The sequence below is a fragment of the Saccopteryx bilineata genome, chromosome 9 (genome assembly GCF_036850765.1).
Source record: "Saccopteryx bilineata isolate mSacBil1 chromosome 9, mSacBil1_pri_phased_curated, whole genome shotgun sequence".
NCBI lineage: Eukaryota > Metazoa > Chordata > Mammalia > Chiroptera > Emballonuridae > Saccopteryx > Saccopteryx bilineata.
In genome coordinates this window covers 3889482-3909743 of record NC_089498.1, presented here as the reverse complement: position 1 = coordinate 3909743, position 20262 = coordinate 3889482, and the positions used below count along the sequence as shown (strand labels likewise).

The 20262-nt window shown below is 47.2% G+C and overlaps 1 protein-coding gene across 4 annotated transcripts; it reads left to right on the top strand.

Moving 5' to 3' along the window:
• The first annotated feature begins 1269 nt into the window (after positions 1-1269).
• Positions 1270-19986, top strand: SIAH1 (siah E3 ubiquitin protein ligase 1). 4 transcript variants are annotated; one of them, XM_066243282.1, is made up of 2 exons: positions 1270-2071; positions 18530-19986. In XM_066243282.1, the coding sequence occupies exon 2, from the start codon at positions 18532-18534 to the stop codon at positions 19378-19380; it is 849 nt and encodes a 282-aa protein (XP_066099379.1). In that variant the 5' UTR covers positions 1270-2071; positions 18530-18531; the 3' UTR covers positions 19381-19986. The 4 variants fall into 4 exon arrangements, with proteins under 4 accessions (XP_066099379.1, XP_066099380.1, XP_066099381.1 ...); XM_066243283.1 differs by lacking the exon at positions 1270-2071 and adding an exon at positions 2096-2600; XM_066243284.1 differs by lacking the exon at positions 1270-2071 and adding an exon at positions 3011-3149.
• The last annotated feature ends 276 nt before the right edge of the window (positions 19987-20262 follow it).

Below are 20262 nucleotides of genomic sequence, written 5' to 3'. Positions count from 1 at the left end.
TTTCCCCTGAAATGCTTTCCCCCTTATTCAAGTCCCGCACCCTCCACCACTCCCAACATGGTTAATTCCTGCTAATCCTTCAGTTCTTGGCCCAGTCACCTGTCCTGTTTTATACCTGGCCTATAACACCTTAGCATCAGGTGTTACCCTTTTTTTTCTTTTGTAATACTTTTTAGCTGTAGTGATATATTAAAGAAAAATTATTTACTCATTTTATGGGGGGTGGGGAGTGGGAAGCATCAACGCATTCATAGTTGCTTCCCGTATGTGCCTTGACTCGGCAAGCCTGGGGTCTTGAACCAGTGACCTCAGCATTTCAGGTCAATGCTTTATCCACTGCACTGCCACAGGTCAGGCGGTAGTAATACATTTATTTGTGAGATTGGGTAATATATGTGTCTCCCACTAGACTGTATATACACCATGAGTGCAGGGCTAGTGGCTCTGTATTCCCAGAACCTAGCATGGTGTCTGGCATGTGGAAAGGAAGGAAAAAAGGAAGGAAGGGAGGGAGGGAGGGAGGGAAAGAGAGAGAGAAGGAAAGAAAGAAAAAAGGAAGAAAGAAAGGTCTTCCTCACAAGCTCAGTGTATGGCAGAACATCTTAGAACCCCTCTGTCAATATTGTTGAAGAAATACATAACACCATCAGTCACCATACAAACTTGAAACAACTCACCCAAGTTCTTCAAATGACTTTTGTGCTTTGGGGTTCAGCATATTGGTAGTATAGCTTGTGGCTAAGACGTTTTCGAAAAACACTGTTCAGATGTGCTTATGGTCCCAGACAGTGGCCTCCGTGAGCAAAGCATTGGGACAGAACTGAATTAACAGTGTCACCACAAACAGAGTCTGCCCATTTGTTTGGGGACACTGGAAACGAGCAGCTCGCTTTAGTACCTAAGATAACTGATTCTGTGCCTTGGATTTCCAGCAGAAACCTTCGTGTGGTCAGTGGACTCCTTGCTTAAAAACTTCCCACAGAAAAGATTTCGTAGAGGTGGGGAGGTTGGAGACATGGGGAGACGATTCCCTGTATCGTTTCTAATATATAAAAAGTAACTTTTTTTTTGTCTGTTTCCACGTAGACTACCATTTCTACGGAGGGTGTTGACAAGGAGCTCTAATCAGGGCTTGTAAATGTCTCAGGCACTGGCGTTCGCTCAGGTATATATACTACATTGTATCCATCAAAGAATTGTGACATTTCCTTTTACTTTTTATTGCAAGAGAAGAAAGCGGCGTCCCCTCTAGCTTGCAGACGAGAACACAGGGGAAGAGGCGTGCTTTTCAGCTAAAATAAACCTTGGAAACTCGTCCCGCTCGGAGGGAAGAGCAGCTCAAACCTAAGGGAGGGGCTTGGACCTCATCTCCTTCAGGGTGGGGTCCCCGGTCGGCGGCCAAAGAGACAGCGGGTCTCTTTCTCTTTGGGAAAGAGTGGAATTGGGAAGGGCCCGGGGAGGCGCCGAGCGAGCCCGGCACACGGGGCGGAGCTGGGTGGTCCTCCCGACCAGGCGACCCCTCCGGGTCCGGGACAAAGCGCCGCGGGCGGCACGCCACCGGGATCCCCACGCGGCGGGCAGGCAGCGCTCCTTTCCGGAAGCGGCGGGTGCGGGCACGAGCAGGACGCGCCGGCGCTCGCTGGGCGCGAGGAGCAGCCGCCGTCGCCGCCGCGGAGCCCGTGCGCCCGCCGCCACCCTCACGGAGCCGGCCCGCCGGCCGCGCCAGCGCCTGTGCGCCTGCGCGCGCGAGCGCAGCCCCGCCCCCTCCGAGCCGCCGGCGCGCGGGGCCGCGCCTCCTCATGGCGGCCGCCGCAGTGTGTGGTATTTAGCGGGAGCGCGCGGCGGGCTCGAGGACGCGCGGAACGGCGGCGGCGGCGGCGGCCAGGGGGGAGCCGGCGCGGCCGTTGCGGGGCGCGCTCTCGAGCGGCGGCGGCGGCCCAGGGCGTCCGGTCGGTGTCGGCGCGGGGCGGAGGCGGCGGCGCTGGCCGCGGTGGCGGGGGTCGGCGGCGGCGGCGGCGACGGAGCGCGTGTGCAGCGGGGCCGGGGTCCGAGGCGCGCTCTCCGCCCACAGGTAAGTGCGGCCCGGCCCGGAGGGAGGAGCCGCGCGCGGGGGGCGCTCGGCGAGGAGGACGCGCTGGCCGGCCATGGCGGCGGCCGGGGAGGGGCGCGGCGGGCCCCGGCCCGGCGCCTTTGTCTGGGCCTCCGCCGCCCCGCGCACCCCGGGCCTCCGCCGTGGCGGGCCGACCCCGCGGCCGGGCGAGGGCGCGGAGGGGAGGGGAGGCCTGCTCGCCGCCGGCTCGGCCCCGCGCCGGGGAGGCGGGCCCGGCTGGGGGAGGCGCCCCGGCGCCGGCCTTTGTTGCGAAGGGTCCCGGGGGCGCGGCCAACATGGCGGAGGTCAGCTGAGCGCGGGCCGTCCCCGCGGCCCCTCCCGCACCCGGCGCGGCCCGCCCGCCCGCCCGGCGACGCCGCGCTCGCCCTCGCCCTCCCGCCCGGCCCGCGCAGCATTGTGCGCGGCGGGAACGCAGCCTCCTCCCTGCTTGTTTGTGTCGCTGGGAGGCGGTGGCGCCGGCGGCCGGCCGGGCGGGCTCCGGCTGTCGCCTGTAAGCCTCGCTTTCCCCAAGCCTCCGCCTCTGGGGCACTTTGGGGTCCTTTCTCGACTTTCCCAGACTCCCCACTTTGGGCATGTGGAGTACCTGGGCCACGGCGTTGCGTGAGTTGTGTGTCTGGAAAGGTGCGGGACGCGTGTCTCTCTGACATCCAGAGAGGTCCCGTGTGCGTGTCGGGAAAACCCGGCTGTGCCGCCGACTTGTCAGTCACAGCAGCCGTGAGCGTGGATGTAGGGCAGGGATCGGGCCGCCGGGTCCCGGCGGTTGGACGTTGACCATCCTTGATAAGCGCCCGTCAAGGGTAAATGGTTAACTCTCCTGAGTAGTTTGCATGTTGGGAGCGCCGACTCGGTGGTCTGACCGCCTCGCCTACTTCTGGTTCCAGTCCGGCCCCACCGGTTTGTGACCTTGGGCGGCGAGAAACTGAACCCTCTCCGCTTCATTTTCCTTATCTGCGAAATGGGTGGAATGACGGTACCTTACTTAATGGGATTGTTTAGGAAAATTGATGAGATGATAGCTTAGAGCTGTCGCAGGCCCCGGGTGAGTTCAAGTGCTCAGTAAGTGTTTGCTGCTACAGCTGTTATTTAAGTTACTAAACTTAGGAGGTTGTCTTGCAGGATGGGAGACGTGGGAAGCGCAGAGCCCAGAATTTGTGCAGTCATGTCAATAATACATGGTTAGTTCTTGGGTTTATTCTTTTAGTGCATTTTGTTAAAAATGAAAAATAAGAGGCTTAGTTGATAAATTGACAGGTGTTTTGATATGGTGGCATGCAGAAGTTTTCGCTAGTAAGGGGTTTGGACAGGTTTTGTGTGGTCTGTAACTTAAAAAATCAAATGGGTTGAAATGACGTGTCCTTTGAGCGCTTCTGCATTGACAGGTCAGTTTGCTTCCAGGGACTGAGGTAACTGACTCCGGAAAGTGGAGCAGCGCGTCCCTCTGAGTGTTAGGTGTCTATGGTGTCACCGTCTCCCTCAGACATTCCTGAAGAGCAAGAGTGTAGTGTGGTGATAAATGTAGTAGGTCAGCAAATTTTATCAGGGAGATAGTGGCTCACACTGTAGGGAGAGGATTTGGATTAGCTGTTAGGAGGACTTTGTGACAAGTAGATTTTGAGAGTTATAGTGGATTATACAAATTGTGCACTTTTTTGTTCTGGAAATTAAATTTGTGACCTGGAATGGTTAGTTGAAACCCTAAAGTTTGCTTTGCCGAATATTTTCTTTAGCTATAGTACAGACCTGGTCTAAATGATCTCTCTTGGCACCTTTCCAGCATAATTTAGTATCATTTAATAATATTTTAAACTGAAGTACAGTAAATTAATAGACATGGAACTTTAAAGATAAGTATCCCACAGACTATAAATTCATAAACAAATTTAGTTTAGCTTAGTATCTGTTCCCTCTAAACTTTGTGAAATTCTTATATAAAATTGCTGTGGAGCAAAACTCTTTAATATCTGTAAGAATAGTATTAGCACGCTAAAATTAATTGGAGTTAGGAAGGAAATATCTAGCTATGGCAACAATGACATAATTTGAAGAATAGGTTTCGGTGTTTTGAAAACAGGTCTTATGTAATGAGGGTAACACAGTAAGTTTAGTAACTTTGCAAAGTAACCACTTGTATTTTAAAGCAGTTGATTCACTCAGTGTCTAAAGGAGGTTTTTCTTTCTTAAAAACGTTTGGTTATCAACTTTTGATTATAATTACAGATTTTCTGTAAACCTCCTTGAAAATGTTTACATTTTGGACATTTTTGGAACAGACCTCATTATAAATATAATTAATGTACGAAAACTTCAGACTTCCTACGTAGCACTTCCCACCCTTTCCAAAAAAAGTCAAAACAAAATGGGATAAATTTTTTCTCTTTAATGCTTCTTGAATGGTTTCAAGTGGCAGTTATTTCTAATGTACTTGAAATAATTTGGTGTTGCATGGGTACAGTTACTGGAGCATCTGCTGCAGAATGGCAGGGATTGTGGTTTTTATTCCCACGTCATCAATGCCTGCCACTCACTACATACTTGTTTCCTCACTAACTACCACCTACATGCTGATGATACTCAGATCTCTTTACTTGCTGTACTCTAGACTCATGTATTGTCTTGCCTGTAGGTCATTTCTTTTTAAGTGACTTTATTTTTATAGATCAGTTCTAGATTAATAGCAAAACAGAAGGTCCTGAGATTTCCCATATAGTCCCTGTCCCCACTCGTACACAGCCTTCCCCATTACCAGCATCCTCTACCAGAGTGACAGATTTGTTATTATCACCCAAAAGTTCATGTTTTACCACTTTTGATGTTGTATATCATGAGTTTTGACACATGCAGGATGATAATGTATCCATTTTTATATATCAAGGTACTTCACATTGATGTGTCCAGAACTAACAGCTTTATTCTTTCTAACTGTCCAAGGCTCTCACCTTCTATGTCCAGGTGGTTGTCAAGCCCTGGTTTTCCTGCTGTCTGGTCCTCTCACATCTGGCATTGCTTCTCTCATCATGTTTACTTTCAATCCTCTTTTGCCTTAAAAGTGATCTGCCGGGTTTTGGTCTCTGTCCTCCGCCCAGTTCCTCCTCATGCAGTTTAAGGGAGCTTTCTTTCTTTTTCTTTTTTTTTAAAGGGAGCTTTCTAACAGGTGACTTATAAAGTTCCAAGTTACTTCCTTACCGTTTTCAACTATGTGCTTGCGGGTGCCTGTGTGGACCACATTCTCTCTTCCTACTAAGCTCTGTAATCTCAGCCTAGACCTCTCTTAGCTGAGATGTTCTTTTTGGACTCCCAGCTTGAATTCGGTGTCATCTCTGCTCCCATATCACTCCCTGTTTGGTCCCACTATAACATGTATATCCCTGAACTGTAATTTTTTTCCTGTATAGCTCCCCGCCCCCGCCCCCATAGAATTGCAGTCTCTGTGGGGACTTGGTTTCGATTGCCGATGTCTAGATTGTAACATTGTTCTGGCATGTAGTTGGTGCTCAGTGTGTATTTATTGACTCCTGCCTTCACACTGCCCTTGATGTGCTTTTTCAGCTGTCTCTAGCAGCGTTTTCTCTTTGCTCTACCTAGTCAAACCGGATTATTTTTGTTTCTTGAACTCTGTAGTTTAACATCTCTGTTCCTTTGCTCACGATTGTTCTTAATCTCTCAAATGTCTGTCTGTGCCACTTTGGGCAGATTACTTAACCTCTCCAAGCCTTATTTTCCATTAGCTTGTAAACAGTTATTAAGTATATTGTCCCCCTCTCCCCATGCCCTAATACTCGACTTGCAGTAGAGTGAGTGGTTAAGAAGACAGGCTCTTAAGAGTTAGCCCTGGTAGACCTGGAGGTGTCTCTTGGTTTTTGTCACCTACTAGTTGTGTTTGTGACTTTAAGCCCCCAGAGAGCAGGGACACTGCCTATTTTACATCTAAAAGCACGTTACTTCATGCAAAGAAAGTGCTTAAGTAATTTTAATAAACTAGTTGTTGAGTAAGTTACTTAATTTCTCTAAGTATCACCACTGATATTCCAGTGAGGGAAATAAACAGAATTGCATATTGCAGAGTGTACTCTAAGGGAGTCAAAAGTGCTCAAGTACGGGAGGCGGGGGCAGGAGCAGGAGCAGGCCTGCTGTCAGGAGCAGGCGACCCCTCAGATGAAAGGAGCAGGTCCAGGTTCCAAGTCACAGAACCACGGACTGTTGCCGCAGCTCAGAGGAGTGTGCTGGAACAAATGGATGAGGGGAAGAGAGAGGCAGGGTCAAGTAAGGAATGTGAATTTTATTTTAGGTCCTGAGAGACCATGAGAAGATTTTAATCAAAGGAGTAACATGATCCTTTTTGAAGTTTCGAGATTGCTGTCACTGTTGTTTGGAAAATTGATTGGGTAGAAGGCAGTAGTTGATTATGACCTGGATTGAGGTAGTGGCAGGGAAGATGAAGAGAAGTGGATGGAGTCCAGATATATTTTGGAGACAGAATTAACAGGACTTGCTGATGGATTATATCTGAGAAGAGAGGGAAAGAAAGAATTACATGGTCTCTGGCTGGAGCTGCCAGGGCTCATGGTGCTGGCTACCAGAATGGGATGTCTGGGGGGTGGGGTGGATGGCGACACAGGGTGAAGTTCTGGTCTGTTGGATTTGATGTATTGGAGAGGCATCCAAAACGATCCAGTGACGCAGGGCCGGCGGGATGTGGGCCCCAGAGGCCAGGTGGGAGACCAGAGAGCATGTGTGGAGGTAGAGGGACTGCAGCAGGGAAAGGGAGCTGTTAGTAATGCAGAGGAGGGATAAGTAAAGGCATGAAGTCTTTGGAGGGCGAGAGGACAGCGCCCCAGTCAGGTCACTTGTTCCATTCTGGCGGGAGGAGGGAGGTGATAAGTCAGCATTTGAGGGCGTCCTCTGTGTTTTCTAAAGGCAGCATGGATGCAGCGGTCAGTTGCGAGCATTTACCGGTAGCGCATACAGACTGGCAGGTTACAGAGGCAGTAAGTAAACAGCAGCGGGGACAGGGGAAGGGGAGTGAGAGGTGCTAGCCAGTGACACTTTCCAAGTTCTCTTCTTCCATTGCATGGGACATACATGCCTCCATACATGAAGGTAGACTGCCGTGTGTGACCTTTTTCCTGCACTATTTGTTTTGTATTTGTACAGTTTTCCTTGTAGGTAAAACTTGTCTGTCTTTATTGTTTTGCTTTGCTCTCCCTGCTTACTGCTGATGCCACCCCGCCTCTCACCACTGTGTCAGTGTGCAGATTGCTTGGATGCCTCACACTGCCTCCTTTCTCTGGTGTAAAGTTGTCATTACCCTCGGTGTTCCCTTCGCTCTCCTGTGGGCTAAGTCTGTCTCCTGCAGCCATGGTGTCCTCTTCTGGGTCCAGCCCCGTGTATCTGAAGAGCTGTATCGTCCAGGAGCGTCCCGTCCGGGGGAGTATGTTTTGAAATCTTGCATCCTCCTTCTGCCCTCAACACTTCTGGGATCATTTGTTTGGGCATAGAACTCTGGAATGATCATTGTTCTTTGAGGATTTTAAAAATCATTGCTCTGTTGGATCTAGCTTTGGTTGTTACAGTGATGGCTTAGACCAGGGGTCCCCAAATTTTTTACACAGTCCCTCAGACTGTTGGAGGGCCGGACTATAAAAAAAAACTATGAACAAATCCCTATGCACACTGCACATATCTTATTTTAAAGTAAAAAAAACAAAACGGGAACAAATACAATATTTAAAATAAAGAACAAGTAAATTTAAATCAATAAGCTGACTAGTATTTCAATGGGAACTATGCTCCTCTCACTGACCACCAATGAAAGAGGTGCCCCTTCTGGAAGTGCGGCGGGGGGCCGGATAAATGGCCTCAGGGGGCTGCATGTGGCCCGCAGGCCGTAGTTTGGGGACCCCTGGTTTAGACTGATGGCAGTGGCAGAGGGGTCAGGGCTGGTTGGGTGCCAGATACATGTATTTTAGAAGGAGGAACAGCACAACGTCCTGGTCTTTTGGACCTAAGTCACCGGAAGGATGGAGTTGCCCTCACGTGAGGGAAGGCTGTGGGGCAAGCAGTCCGGGAGGCAAGGTCAGCTTTGACACCCTCCCCCTGCAGGGATATCTAGGAGGCAGTTGGATGTTCAGATCTGGGGTTTAAGACAGATATGGAGGGTTTTGTTTGTTTTATCTGGCCTGGAGATAAAAATTTTGAAGTCCTTGTCAATATTGGTGGAATTGAAAAACTACCAGACTGAATGAAGTCACCAAAGGGAAGAATAGTGGACTGTGGACAAGTCCGATTGTAGGAGTCTGGGGAAAGAAAGAGTACGGCTCGGCAGGCAGCTGAGAGTGAGGGCGGGTCAGGGAAACGGGGAGTTTTCAGAAGTGGGGAGCTGAGTTTATCAGCCAGCGACCAGTCAGCTGTCAGATGCTGGTGACAGTTCAACACTTGCAATTTAAATATGTAAAACCGCAACTACAAAACCAGTGAGTCAGCTACACTGCCATGAAGTACTGGGTAATGTCTGCTAAAATGAAGTCTTGAGACTACATGGCTGGTGGCTGTAAGTTCTTTGTGACTTGAGCGAACCCAAATTGCCCTGTATGATGTGCTCGCTACACGATGCGTTTTCTTACCACTGTGTAAATGCTTCAGTGAGAACATGCCGTCATTTGGCTCTGCTTGTCCCACACACATCATTTCTGTGCTAGTCCCTCGCCTGAGCCCGCCGGCAGAGCCCTGCAGTACCAAGGTGGGCCAGCCCCTGGCTCAGTGCGCCTGGGAGCTCTCAGCCCCAGGGCCAGCATGACTCAGAGGATTCAGATGGTGCTAACACTGCTTTTTAGATGGTTAAACATAGGAAAGTATAAAACATTAAATATTTGTAGAAAAATTTGGACAACCTCCCACCCCCATCTTACAGGATTGATTTTTAGAGAGACGGCGGGGTAGGGGGTAGATTGGGTGGGGGAGAAAGGTTCATTTGCTGTTCAACTAAAGTACGCATTCATTGGCCACTTCCTTATGTGCCCTGACCAGAGATTGAACTTGTGCAGCCTTGGTGTTGCGGGATGATATTCAAACCAACTGACCTAACTGGCCAGGGCCGAGAATAGATTCTTTGAGAAAAATTAGAGTATACGTTAATTCATTCATATAGCCTTCTTTTTTTTAATTTTAATTTTTTTTTCTTTTCATTTTTCTGAAGCTGGAAACGGGGAGGCAGTCAGACCAGACTCCCGCATGCCGGGATCCACCTGGCATGCCCACCAAGGGGCGATGTTCTGCCCCTCTGGGGCGTTGCTTTGTTGCAACCAGAGCCATTCTAGTGCCTGAGGCAGAGGCCACAGAGCCATCCTCAGCGCCCGGGCCATCTTTGCTCCAATGGAGCCTCAGCTGTGGGAGGGGAAGAGAGAGACAGAGAGGAAAGAGAGGGGGAGGGGTGGAGAAGCAGATGGGCGCCTCTCCTGTGTGCCCTGGCCGGGAATCGAACCCGGGACTCCTGCACGCCAGGCCGACGCTCTACCGCTGAGCCAACCGGCCAGGGCCTATAGCCTTCTTTGAAATAACTGAAATGATTTGTTTAGTTTCAGGTATAATTTTTATGAAGACACATTATAACTATTTCAGTGGAGTATAGTTTAATTTGAATAGGACTCCATGAATTCTTTAAATTTTTTTAAAAGAGAGAGTGGGGTGGGGGTGAGAGAAACATCGATTTGTGGATCCACTTACTTATGTATTCATTGGTGGTTTTTTGTCTGACCTGACTGGGGATCGAACCCGCAACCTCAGCATATCGGGTCGATGCTCTAACCAACTGAGCTACCTAGTCAGAGTAATGTCTGATCATTTATAGTGACAAAGTCAGACTGTCAGATTCTACCACTTTGAGACAAAAAAATTTTAACAAGCAACTACTTGCTAGGACTAGAGGTTTAATGTAAAGAATTTAGGGAGATTTTAAATATTTTGGTCAATTTTTATTAACTTTGAAAAGACATGTTTGACGCTAAGGTAAATATTCATACTTTTTTTTTAGGGTTATTTGAAAGAAAAGGACATTTCGGAATAAAGTAGGCAGGCTGATCTTTGGTTTCCTCATCCGCGGAGTGGGGTGCAGTCCCTGGGAGGCTGAGCAGGTGTGCCCGACTGTCACCGGCCCGTTCGGCCTCCTCAGCATACTCTGGTCTTCATCAGGTTTCAGACAGAAGCCCAGATGGAGGTCATGAAATTAACACAGTAGGTTGAGACAAGAGTTTTCAGCAAAATCCTGAACAATCCAGTCTTTTTTATTTAGAAATTCATTCCAGGGTTCCGAGTAGGGCTCTGTAAACATCATTAAGTGAGTTTGTTTGTGACATCCTGAATGTCCCACAGGTTCAAGCTCACTTACTGTCCATAAATCTGTTGTTGGTTTTTTATTTTTCATTCCCACCAGCAATGAAGGAAGTTCTGTTGCTCCACATTCTCACCAGCATTTGGTGGTGTCAGTGGTCTGGATTTTGGCTGTTCTGATAGGTGTGTAGTAGTGCCTGTTGTTGAATACACGTTTCTCTGATGAGAGGTGTGAAGCATGTTTCCATGGGCTCAATTACCATCCTTGTATCTGTGGTAAGGTGTCTGTTAAGGTCTTTGGCCCATTTTTTTAATCAAGTTGTTTTCTTATTGTTGCATTTCCCCCCCTTTTGTCTGCAGTGTTTATTTCAAACAATTGTCAAAATGCCGTTATTATTCCTCAAGACAAGATCAAGACAGTTTCCTGCCTGACCAGGCAGTGGCGCACAGGATAGAGTGTCTGCCTGGGACGCGGAGGACCCAGGTTCGAAACCTTGAGGTCGCCAGCTTGAGCCCAAGGTCGCTGGCTTGAGCAAGGGGTCACTCGGTCTGCTGTAGCCACACACACTCCCGCACGTCAGGGCACATAAGAGAAAGCAATCAATGAGAAACTAAGGTGCCGCAATGAAGAATTGATGCTTCTCATCTCTCTCCCTTCTTTTTGTCCCTGTCTGTCCCCCTCTCTCTCTCTCTGTCACAAACACAAAAAAAGTTTCCTGCAGAAACTGAAGTACTATGTACAGAACTTTACAGAACAGAGGAAAACTTTAGTTGAAGAGTTCTTTGTATATTTTGGATAATAGTCTTTTATCATATGTGTCCTTTGCAAGTATTTTCTCCCAGTCTGTGGTTTGTCATGTCATCCTCTTGACAGTATCTTTTGCAGAGCAGAAAATTTTAATTTTAGTCAAGTTCAACTCATCAGTTGTTTCTTTCCTGGTTCATGTCTTTGGTGTTTCTAGAAGTCATTGCCAAATCCAAGGTCATCTAGATTTCTTCTAGGAATTTTATAGTTTTACATTTTACATTTAGGTATGTGATTCATTTTAACTTTTGTGAAGGTGTTAAGATCTGTTTCTAGATTTATTTTAACTTCCATAATTGCCAGTCCATGGCCTGATCTTACTTGACCTCTTAGTGGTTTGATGTGGCTGACTGTGCTATTTTTTTTTTACTACTTCCTTATCATATGATTGTTTGTTATTTTATAATTGTTTGCACCTTAACAAGGTTTATAATATTTACATTCTAATTTGTAATTATAATGCCTATAGTTTAGTCTTAGTTCTGTATTTAAATGAACTCACTGTTGACTAAGTTTAATCTTTTTATAACTGAATCACCATTTCTAAATTACTTATTTTGATTCATCACTTGATTGGTTTGATTTTTTTTTTTTTTTTTTACAAATAATTTTCTGAAAGGTTTATGGGTACTATATTCATACTTTCTTGAGTTCCTTGAGTTCTTGCATGTCTAAGTGTATCTGTTACTTTTTTTCTTAATTTTTTATGATTATATAAATAGTTATTTATGTTCTCTATAAGAATATAATAAGATATAGTTTATTTTAATGTTGATGCACATGTGAGTTTTTATATATCTTCTTAATCCCTGCCTTCCCTAATATTTCTTCTATAGCAGGGGTAGTCAACCTTTTTATACCTACCACCCACTTTTGTATCTCTGTTAGTAGTAAAATTTCTAACCGCCCACCGGTTCCACAGTAATGGTGATTTATAAAGTAGGGAAGTAACTTTACTTTATAAAATTTATAAAGCAGAGTTACAGCAAGTTAAAGCATATAATAATAATTACTTACCAAGTACTTTATGTTGGATTTTCGCTAAGTTTGGCAGAATAAATCTTTATAGAACAACTTACTAGAGTTAAATCTATCTTTTTATTTATACTTTGGTTGCTCCGCTACCGCCCACCATGAAAGCTGGAACGCCCCCAAATGGGCGGTAGGGACCAGGTTGACTACCACTAGGGGGCGGTAGGAACCAGGTTGACTACCACTAGTGGGCTGTAGGGACCAGGTTGACCACCACTGCTCTATAGCTACAAAGTTTTCAGAATTACCTTCAGGAAGAGGAGCTCTTAGGAAAATACATACAGTTAAAAAAAATTTCTTATTGCTTTGCTACAGTTTGGAAACTAAAAACAGGTTTTTAATTTTCTTTTTCTTAGCATTATTGTTTTATAATGAAGTTTGATTTTTAACTTGGTGTTTTAAGCTGTTGAATTTTTAATGACTTGCCTAAATTTTAATTTTGTCCATGTGTGAAAGGTAAACCTTAAAATAGAAGAAATTTTTAATATTAAATTTAACAAACACTTTAATACCCACCACAATGTCAAATGTTGAAAGTACCCAGTTTGCAAAAAGCAGTTGAGGAAAGGAGGAAAGCCCTTAAGTGTTTTGAATGGAGTGGTTTCATTTAATCCATTGATTTCTACAGCAGAGGGCAAATTTATAATCCAAACCTGTACTCTTATTTTACAGTAAACATTATGTCATTTCTAGGAATAATTTTTGGAGAAGTAAAAGGGGTAATGATACCTTTTTTAGTAAATTAATTTGACTGTTTTCCCATTTCTCAGAGTAATCTTTATGAAGCAGTTTCTTTGTTGTCCCCTTGAAGGAAATAAAGCTACAGCCACCAGTCTCCTTCCACTCAGATAACTAACTCATTGGTCATATTCTGATGCCGTCTTCCTGATTTCTCACGCCCCACCCGGCACCTCCCATCTGTGTTCTGTTTTCTAACCTGCTTCATGAAACATTGTGATCCATTTTCCATATCTGACTGTTCCTCCATTTTAAACTTATTAGCATCCTGCTGCTGCTGCTGGAATATAACATTTTCACAGGTTCAGTGGCAGGTGCTAGGATGTGGATATCTTTGAGGGGGCATTATTTGCCTGCTATTGTAACATTTGTAAATTAGAAGAAAATGGTAAGCACAACATTATGTATTAGAGTAGCCAGGCAAGTGATTACGACTACTCAGAAATTCTCCATTACCCATTTTAATAAAAGGAAACAAGTTCCCACATGAAATTGAGAATAAAATTTGTCTATCTACTTCTAGTGTTGTCAATTGTGTTGATAACATCAGAGGAATGGTTAAGTGCCCTGAAATGACCAAGACAACATTCAAGGCTGATTCTAAAATGTTTTTATTTAGGTTAAATTTTGTTTAAACTTTATATCAAACTGAGCTTGAGATGTAGTCTTTAGAAAGTCTAGGTAATTAGTGCATTCTTGCAAAATTTTGGATTTTTACTTACTTTGGATTCCAAGGGCTTGTCTTTGTGTATTGCGTTTTTTGTGACATTTTCAGCTCTTTGTAAAACCAATGTAGATAAGTAATATACCTACTTGGGAAAATCTTTTAAGGTTTACTGTACTAAAAATTAGGTAAATGGCAGTTGATCTTTGGCAGACATGTCTGTTCACCTTTACAAGCTGAAAGGATCTTTTAGATTGGAACCTACTAGTTTTAGGTCTCTAACTAGTTGAAGACCCCAGGAGAGTAACTTGTGGAGGCCTTTGGTGAATAGCTACATATTTGGGGATATATATCTCCTATGATATATGTAAGTTACCCCCCTCCCTTAGTCCAGACAAAGGCCACGAGGCTGGAAGTGTCCTGTTTTTACAGTTGAGTGGGGTGGAAGACTGGGTTTGATTCAGAGCGTAGGGGTGCTGGAACACTTCTGCTCTACTGTCTTGACTCACGTGTGGAATAGTTTGTCCGGAGATGCGGAGATGCATGATTTTCAAAGGGTGCTGGGAGGCTCTGTGCAGGTCCTTTGGAAGTTTGTGGGAAAACGAAGTTTCCTTAAGGCTTGAGGACTCAGTAATCCTCTTTAGTTGTTTTATACATTTGAGTTCTGCCTTAACTGTTGAGAAAGAGTTTCTCTGCCTAAAAACATTGAAAGTCTCCTACCCTAGGAACCTCAGAGTATCTAGACTGAATATGTATTAGAAAATAAAACATAGATAATAGTAATTTATATTTGTCAGTAGACAATATTTTCAGTTATATTCTTCTCCAAGTGATGTTTTATGTAGCCTGATAGTAAAGCGAGGCCGAGGCCATTGAGGACTCCATTAATAGGGGGTGGTGGTGGTCCGAGTTCAGCTGGCTGCTGAAAGCGGGTGCTTGGCGCCCCGAGCCAGCGCGATGGGGGGCAGGTTCCGCTCCGAAGGCCCGTCCGACACAGCGAGCCAGAGCGAGGGTAGTGCTTGTCAGAGACGACGGGCTCCGTGTGGCGCGAGGCTGACCGGGACGGCTTTCGCAGGGTGGGCAGAGAATGTAGTCCCCGTGGGGGTGCAGGTGCGAGTCACCGCTCAGTGCCGCGGTAGCCGCAGGGGCAGCCGAAAGTGTGGTGCCTACCGCAGGGGCAGCCAAGCGGGCAGGGGGACAGGCAGCGTGACGGCCACGCCCGGGTCGCGGGAGTGCTTTCCCGCCGGGGACCGCACCGAGCCAGGGGTCCCGTCCGGCCCTGTCCCCCCGCAGTCTGCAGCTGAGGTGGGAACTATGAAATTGCCGATATCTGAGTATTCTGGCCTACAAAATCAGCATGTTGGTGGGAAGGGCTGGGGTCAAGGGCTTTTTGCCTTGTGGGCGGGAGTGGGCGGGGCCTAGTCTGCGGGCCTCCGGGCAGCGCCCCAACCCTGCGGCTCCGCCCCGCGGCTCAGCCCCGGGAGCCTGCAGCCCGCAGCCTCTCTCATGCAGCAGGCCGCCTGGCCAGCCTGGGCTCCCGGGGCTTTCCGGCGCCCGAGCGCCCAGCAGCTCCTGAGCCGACTTAGAGTGCAGCCGCCCCGGGCGCCTCCCTGCCCCGCACTGGCCGGAGCCGCCCTGCGGATCTGGGCCGTCCGCTCGGCGATGGCGCCCGGGTTCAGAGACGCCGGCGAGTTTGAGCTCGGGGAGGTGTGGTCCACCCCTGGGACCGGAGAGGCTTCCTGTCTCCGGCTCCGCAGCCGGCGCTTGAGGAGTGAACGCGGCGGGCGCAGCGGGCACTGCCCTTGCTTCCTGGCCGAGTGACCCGGCATGCTGGGGACAGGAGGCGTCCTGGAGGGGCCTCTGCTGCAGTGTCTCTGCTCTGGGGGGAAGGGCTGCGCGCGGCCTGGCTGCTCATGCCTGGGAAGTCGCCCTCGCCTTCCCTGTACTCCTGGAGGGGCGTCTTGCTCACGTGTTTACCAGCCGCCGGGACGAGGAAGAGGAAAGGTACTGGCATTTAAGGGCCTGGGTTGCTTAAACTGAGCCGGGAAGTTGTGAGCCGTGGGACCGGACAGCATCCGGACGGCCGCGGTGTTCTGGGCTTGCAGTGGCGTTTCGTTGGATGTGCACTTTCCTCGGTGTCAGTCAGACTCCAGGGAGCACCGTGTTGCCCGTGGACGCTGGCGCCCAGGCCGCCTACTGCAGGGCTGCGGTGTGGTTGGCATGCTCTTCCTCTGAAGATGCGGCTGGACTCCACCTGTGCAGCTTGGGAGGTTCTAGCAGCTGTCAGTCCCAAGAAATACTGGCTGCATTTCACCAGTTTTCACACTTTGAGTAGGAATTTAAATTGTGCTTGCTACAGTGTTTGAACAAATAGAGATATATTGTAACATGAACCTGAACTGCTGTTAAATGCATAATTATTTTACTAGGCCAAGAAATTCAACAGTTGTGTTTTCCTTGCTTAGTAGTTATATTATGTTGACTACAGAGTTTACTGACCCTCAGTGTGATGGGTTCGATTCAGTGATTTGAAAGGCATTGGTGGCTTAGGCGGTTCTGTGCCCAGGGAACCACTCTCCACTTCTTGTACTGCGCATTGAGCAGCATACAGTGAACCATGAAATAGGCCTGGTGCACAGAGGGCATTTTGGCGATGCTGACCCATTGTTTTACAAGAGACCTAAAATGGGCGGGTCAGCACGTGCACAGGAGTCTCAGGGAAGCGGGTTACAGGGCAGTCCTTTGTTGGGCCAGACCACCTGTGTGTGCAGGGCTTCTGATGACAAGCAGGGGCCTGTGCTGTCCTGAGTCTGGGTGACGAGCCGCATTGTGATGGCATTACGCTACTTTTGAATTTCAAAATATTGAATTTCAGAGTATTTCTGTGACAGTGGAATTCATCTCTCTCCGTATCCTCAGTCCCCAGTTTGAGGTGTCTGGTCTTCAATAACGTAGCACCAAAGTTTACATGGTCACATTGTTAGCTAGCATTGTTTTTTCAAAGTTAAATTTTTTTGCAACCATAATGATAGTAATTGACAAAATGTTACATTTGAAGCATTATGTTTTACTTTTGTAGAAATATGGCTTATGTATTCATTGGGACTACACTTTTAGGCCACTAGGGTGGTCTTTTGTCACTAACCCCTAGATATGGCATATTTCTGGGGAAAGATGCTGTTTTATCTTTCATTCAACCTGAAAGCCAGTGACATTGTTGGTCATTGCCTCCAGATAACATTTCCCATAAATGTGTTTTTCTCTGCTGCTGAGTGAGCACAGTGGTGAGCCCCAGGACACCAGGAATTCTTTACCTGTGGACTCAGCCTCCCCGTCCCCTGCGTGTGTCTCTGGGGCTTCTTTCTTTCTTTACCTTCTTTTCCTGACTCTCCTTGTCCTTTGCAGATTATGTCTGATTTATATTGTGGACCGGAAGTAGAATAGAATGATTTGTTTTCTCTAAATATCAGAAAACTTTGAGGAAAGCCCTGCATTTGTCCTCTATCCCCCTCACTTTGGAGGGGGCCCGTCAGTAGGACACAAGATTAATATCTAGCTGGTCTTAACGTTTTGGGAAAAGACTGTTAATAATGTAGATGGGTGATGGGGTGGCAGTTGGCCGTTGGTGACTTTCTCCATTCTCCAAGTATACTTCTAGAACAGTGGTCGTCAACCTGGTCCCTACCGCCCACTAGTGGGCATTCCAGCTTTCATGGTAGGCGGTAGCAGAGCAACCAAAGTATAAATAAAAAGGTAGGTTTAACTATAGTAAGTTGTTTTATAAAGATTTATTCTGCCAAACTTAGCGAAAATCCAACATAAAGTACTTGGTAATTATTATTATATGCTTCAACTTAATAAAGTAAAGTTATTTCCCTACTTTATAAATCACTATTACTGTGGAACTGGTGGGTGGCTAGAAAATTTTACTACTAACAGAGATACAAAAGTGGGCAGTAGGTATAAAAAGGTTGACTACCCCTGTTCTAGAGCAAGAAGTTAGCATCTATACCGTGGTGACTCTCGGTCACTTATAATTCCCTGAAGCTATTAACAGCTGACTCAGAATGGGGGGAGTGGACTGAGGAGGGAATTGAACACAGGAAGAAAGTCCAGAAGAAAGTTATTTGACTGAACTTAGGCTATGTTACGTACATAGTGTTTCTTAGTTGCTTAAGGTTCAGGTTTTATTTCAGCCTTTATTCCAGCAATACAGCCAAGGATGGTCAACTTTCTTTTAAGAAAGGGAATCCTAGCCCTGGCCGGTTGGCTCAGCGGTAGAGCGTCGGCCTGGCGTGCGGGGGACCCGGGTTTGATTCCCAGCCAGGGCACATAGGAGAAGTGCCCATTTGCTTCTCCACCCCCACCCCCTTCCTCTCTGTCTCTTTCTTCCCCTCCCGCAGCCAAGGCTCCATTGGAGCAAAGATGGCCCAGGCGTTGGGGATGGCTCCTTGGCCTCTGCCCCAGGCACTAGAGTGGCTCTGGTCGCGGCAGAGCGATGCTCTGGAGGGGCAGAGCATCACCCCCTGGTGGGTGTGTTGGGTGGATCCCGGTCGGGCACATGCGGGAGTCTGTCTGACTGTCTCTCCCGTTTCCAGCTTCAGAAAAATACAAAAAAAAAAAAGAAAAGAAAGGGAATCCTAATGTGTTCTAGAACATTTTGAAGAGAGAGTTCACCCAGGGTATAACTCCTAATAATCAAAAAGGATATTTTGTGTAATTATGGGTTTTTAATCTTGTGTTTTCCTTTATTGTTTTGCTCAGGGTGAATTTACATGAAACAAGTAAAACTTAGTAAAGTGACAACTATAATTACTTTTCTCCTTCTTCCTTTTATTTCTATTGTATTTTGTTACAGAAATGAGCCGCCAGACTGCCACGGCGTTACCTACTGGGACCTCCAAGTGCACGCCGTCGCAGAGGGTACCCGCCCTGACGGGCACCACCGCTTCCAACAATGACTTGGCCAGTCTTTTTGAGTGTCCCGTGTGCTTTGACTATGTGTTACCACCCATTCTTCAGTGTCAGAGTGGCCACCTTGTCTGTAGCAACTGTCGCCCAAAGCTCACATGTTGTCCAACCTGCCGGGGCCCCTTGGGGTCCATTCGCAACTTGGCTATGGAGAAAGTGGCCAATTCAGTACTTTTCCCCTGTAAATACGCCTCTTCTGGGTGTGAGATAACTCTGCCACACACGGAAAAAGCCGACCACGAAGAGCTCTGTGAGTTCCGGCCTTACTCCTGCCCGTGCCCCGGCGCGTCCTGCAAGTGGCAGGGCTCGCTGGACGCCGTCATGCCTCACCTGATGCACCAGCACAAGTCCATCACCACCCTGCAGGGAGAGGACATCGTCTTCCTGGCCACAGACATCAACCTGCCCGGGGCGGTGGACTGGGTGATGATGCAGTCCTGCTTCGGCTTCCACTTCATGCTGGTGCTGGAGAAGCAGGAGAAGTACGACGGCCACCAGCAGTTCTTCGCCATCGTCCAGCTGATAGGGACGCGCAAGCAGGCCGAGAACTTCGCTTATCGACTTGAGCTAAACGGCCACAGGAGGCGACTGACTTGGGAAGCCACCCCCCGGTCCATTCACGAGGGGATCGCCACCGCCATCATGAACAGTGACTGTCTGGTCTTCGACACCAGCATCGCACAGCTCTTTGCAGAAAATGGCAATTTAGGCATCAATGTAACTATTTCCATGTGTTGAAATGGCAATCAAACATTTTCTGACCAGTGTTTATAACCATTGCATTCAGTTTTCCCGGAGAACAGGCACCCTCTGCCTGCCGACCTGAAACTCGGGTCGGCGGGGCTGGTCACATGAAGGTAAATGAAAGGAAAGGCTGTTCAATGCAGGAAACAGTTGCATGTAGTAACACTAATATATTTAAAATAAGTCAACAGTAAACCACTGAAAAAAAAATTATATATATATATATACACCCAAGATGGGCATCTTTTGTATTAAGAAAGGAAGCATTGTAAAATAATTCTGAATTTGTGTTTGTTGTAGATTGAGTGTACTGTTGAGAAGTACTGGGTTTTTTTGTTTTTTTGTTTTGTTTTTTTGCGTGTGTGAGTGCGTGCGTGAGTGCGTGCGTGTGAGCGCGTGAGTGCGTGTGAGCGCGTGTGTGTGTGGGTTTTATCTTTCCCTCTAACTGACAAGCCATGTTGGGCGGCCTCGGGCCGCTGCTTCCCCCCTTTGAGTCCATACATAGTGCTGCTGTGTGTGTATAATTTTTTTGTGTGTGTATTTGCTAATTTTTATTAATTCTAGTTTTTCATTAAATAAATTTGACTTTCTTTTCTGTAATTCAGGCTTTTCCCACCTTTTTTTTGGTACCTTTTTTAAAGTTAGTGTCTTTTTGATATGCATAATTGTTTATGGTCAAGTTTATACATCTGTGTTCCATACATACATTTTCCCCCATTAATCAATTCATTAGAAATATTTTAAATTCAGCCACTTTGTGAAGACAGGAGTTCCAGGAAGGGACGGTGACATCGGGATAACCATGTGGAGCTCTTTAAAGCAGCTGGAAGATGGTAGGTCATTCTGTCTTTTTTTTCCTCCAGTTGAGTCGTCATA

Coding starts and splice junctions, on each gene's coding strand:
- SIAH1 (XM_066243281.1), top strand. CDS start 15,585: ATGCCTGGGAAGTCGCCCTCGCCTTCCCTGTACTCCTGGAGGGGCGTC. Junction 15,676..18,529: donor CGGGACGAGGAAGAGGAAAG/GTACTGGCATTT, acceptor ATTTTGTTACAG/AAATGAGCCGCCAGACTGCC.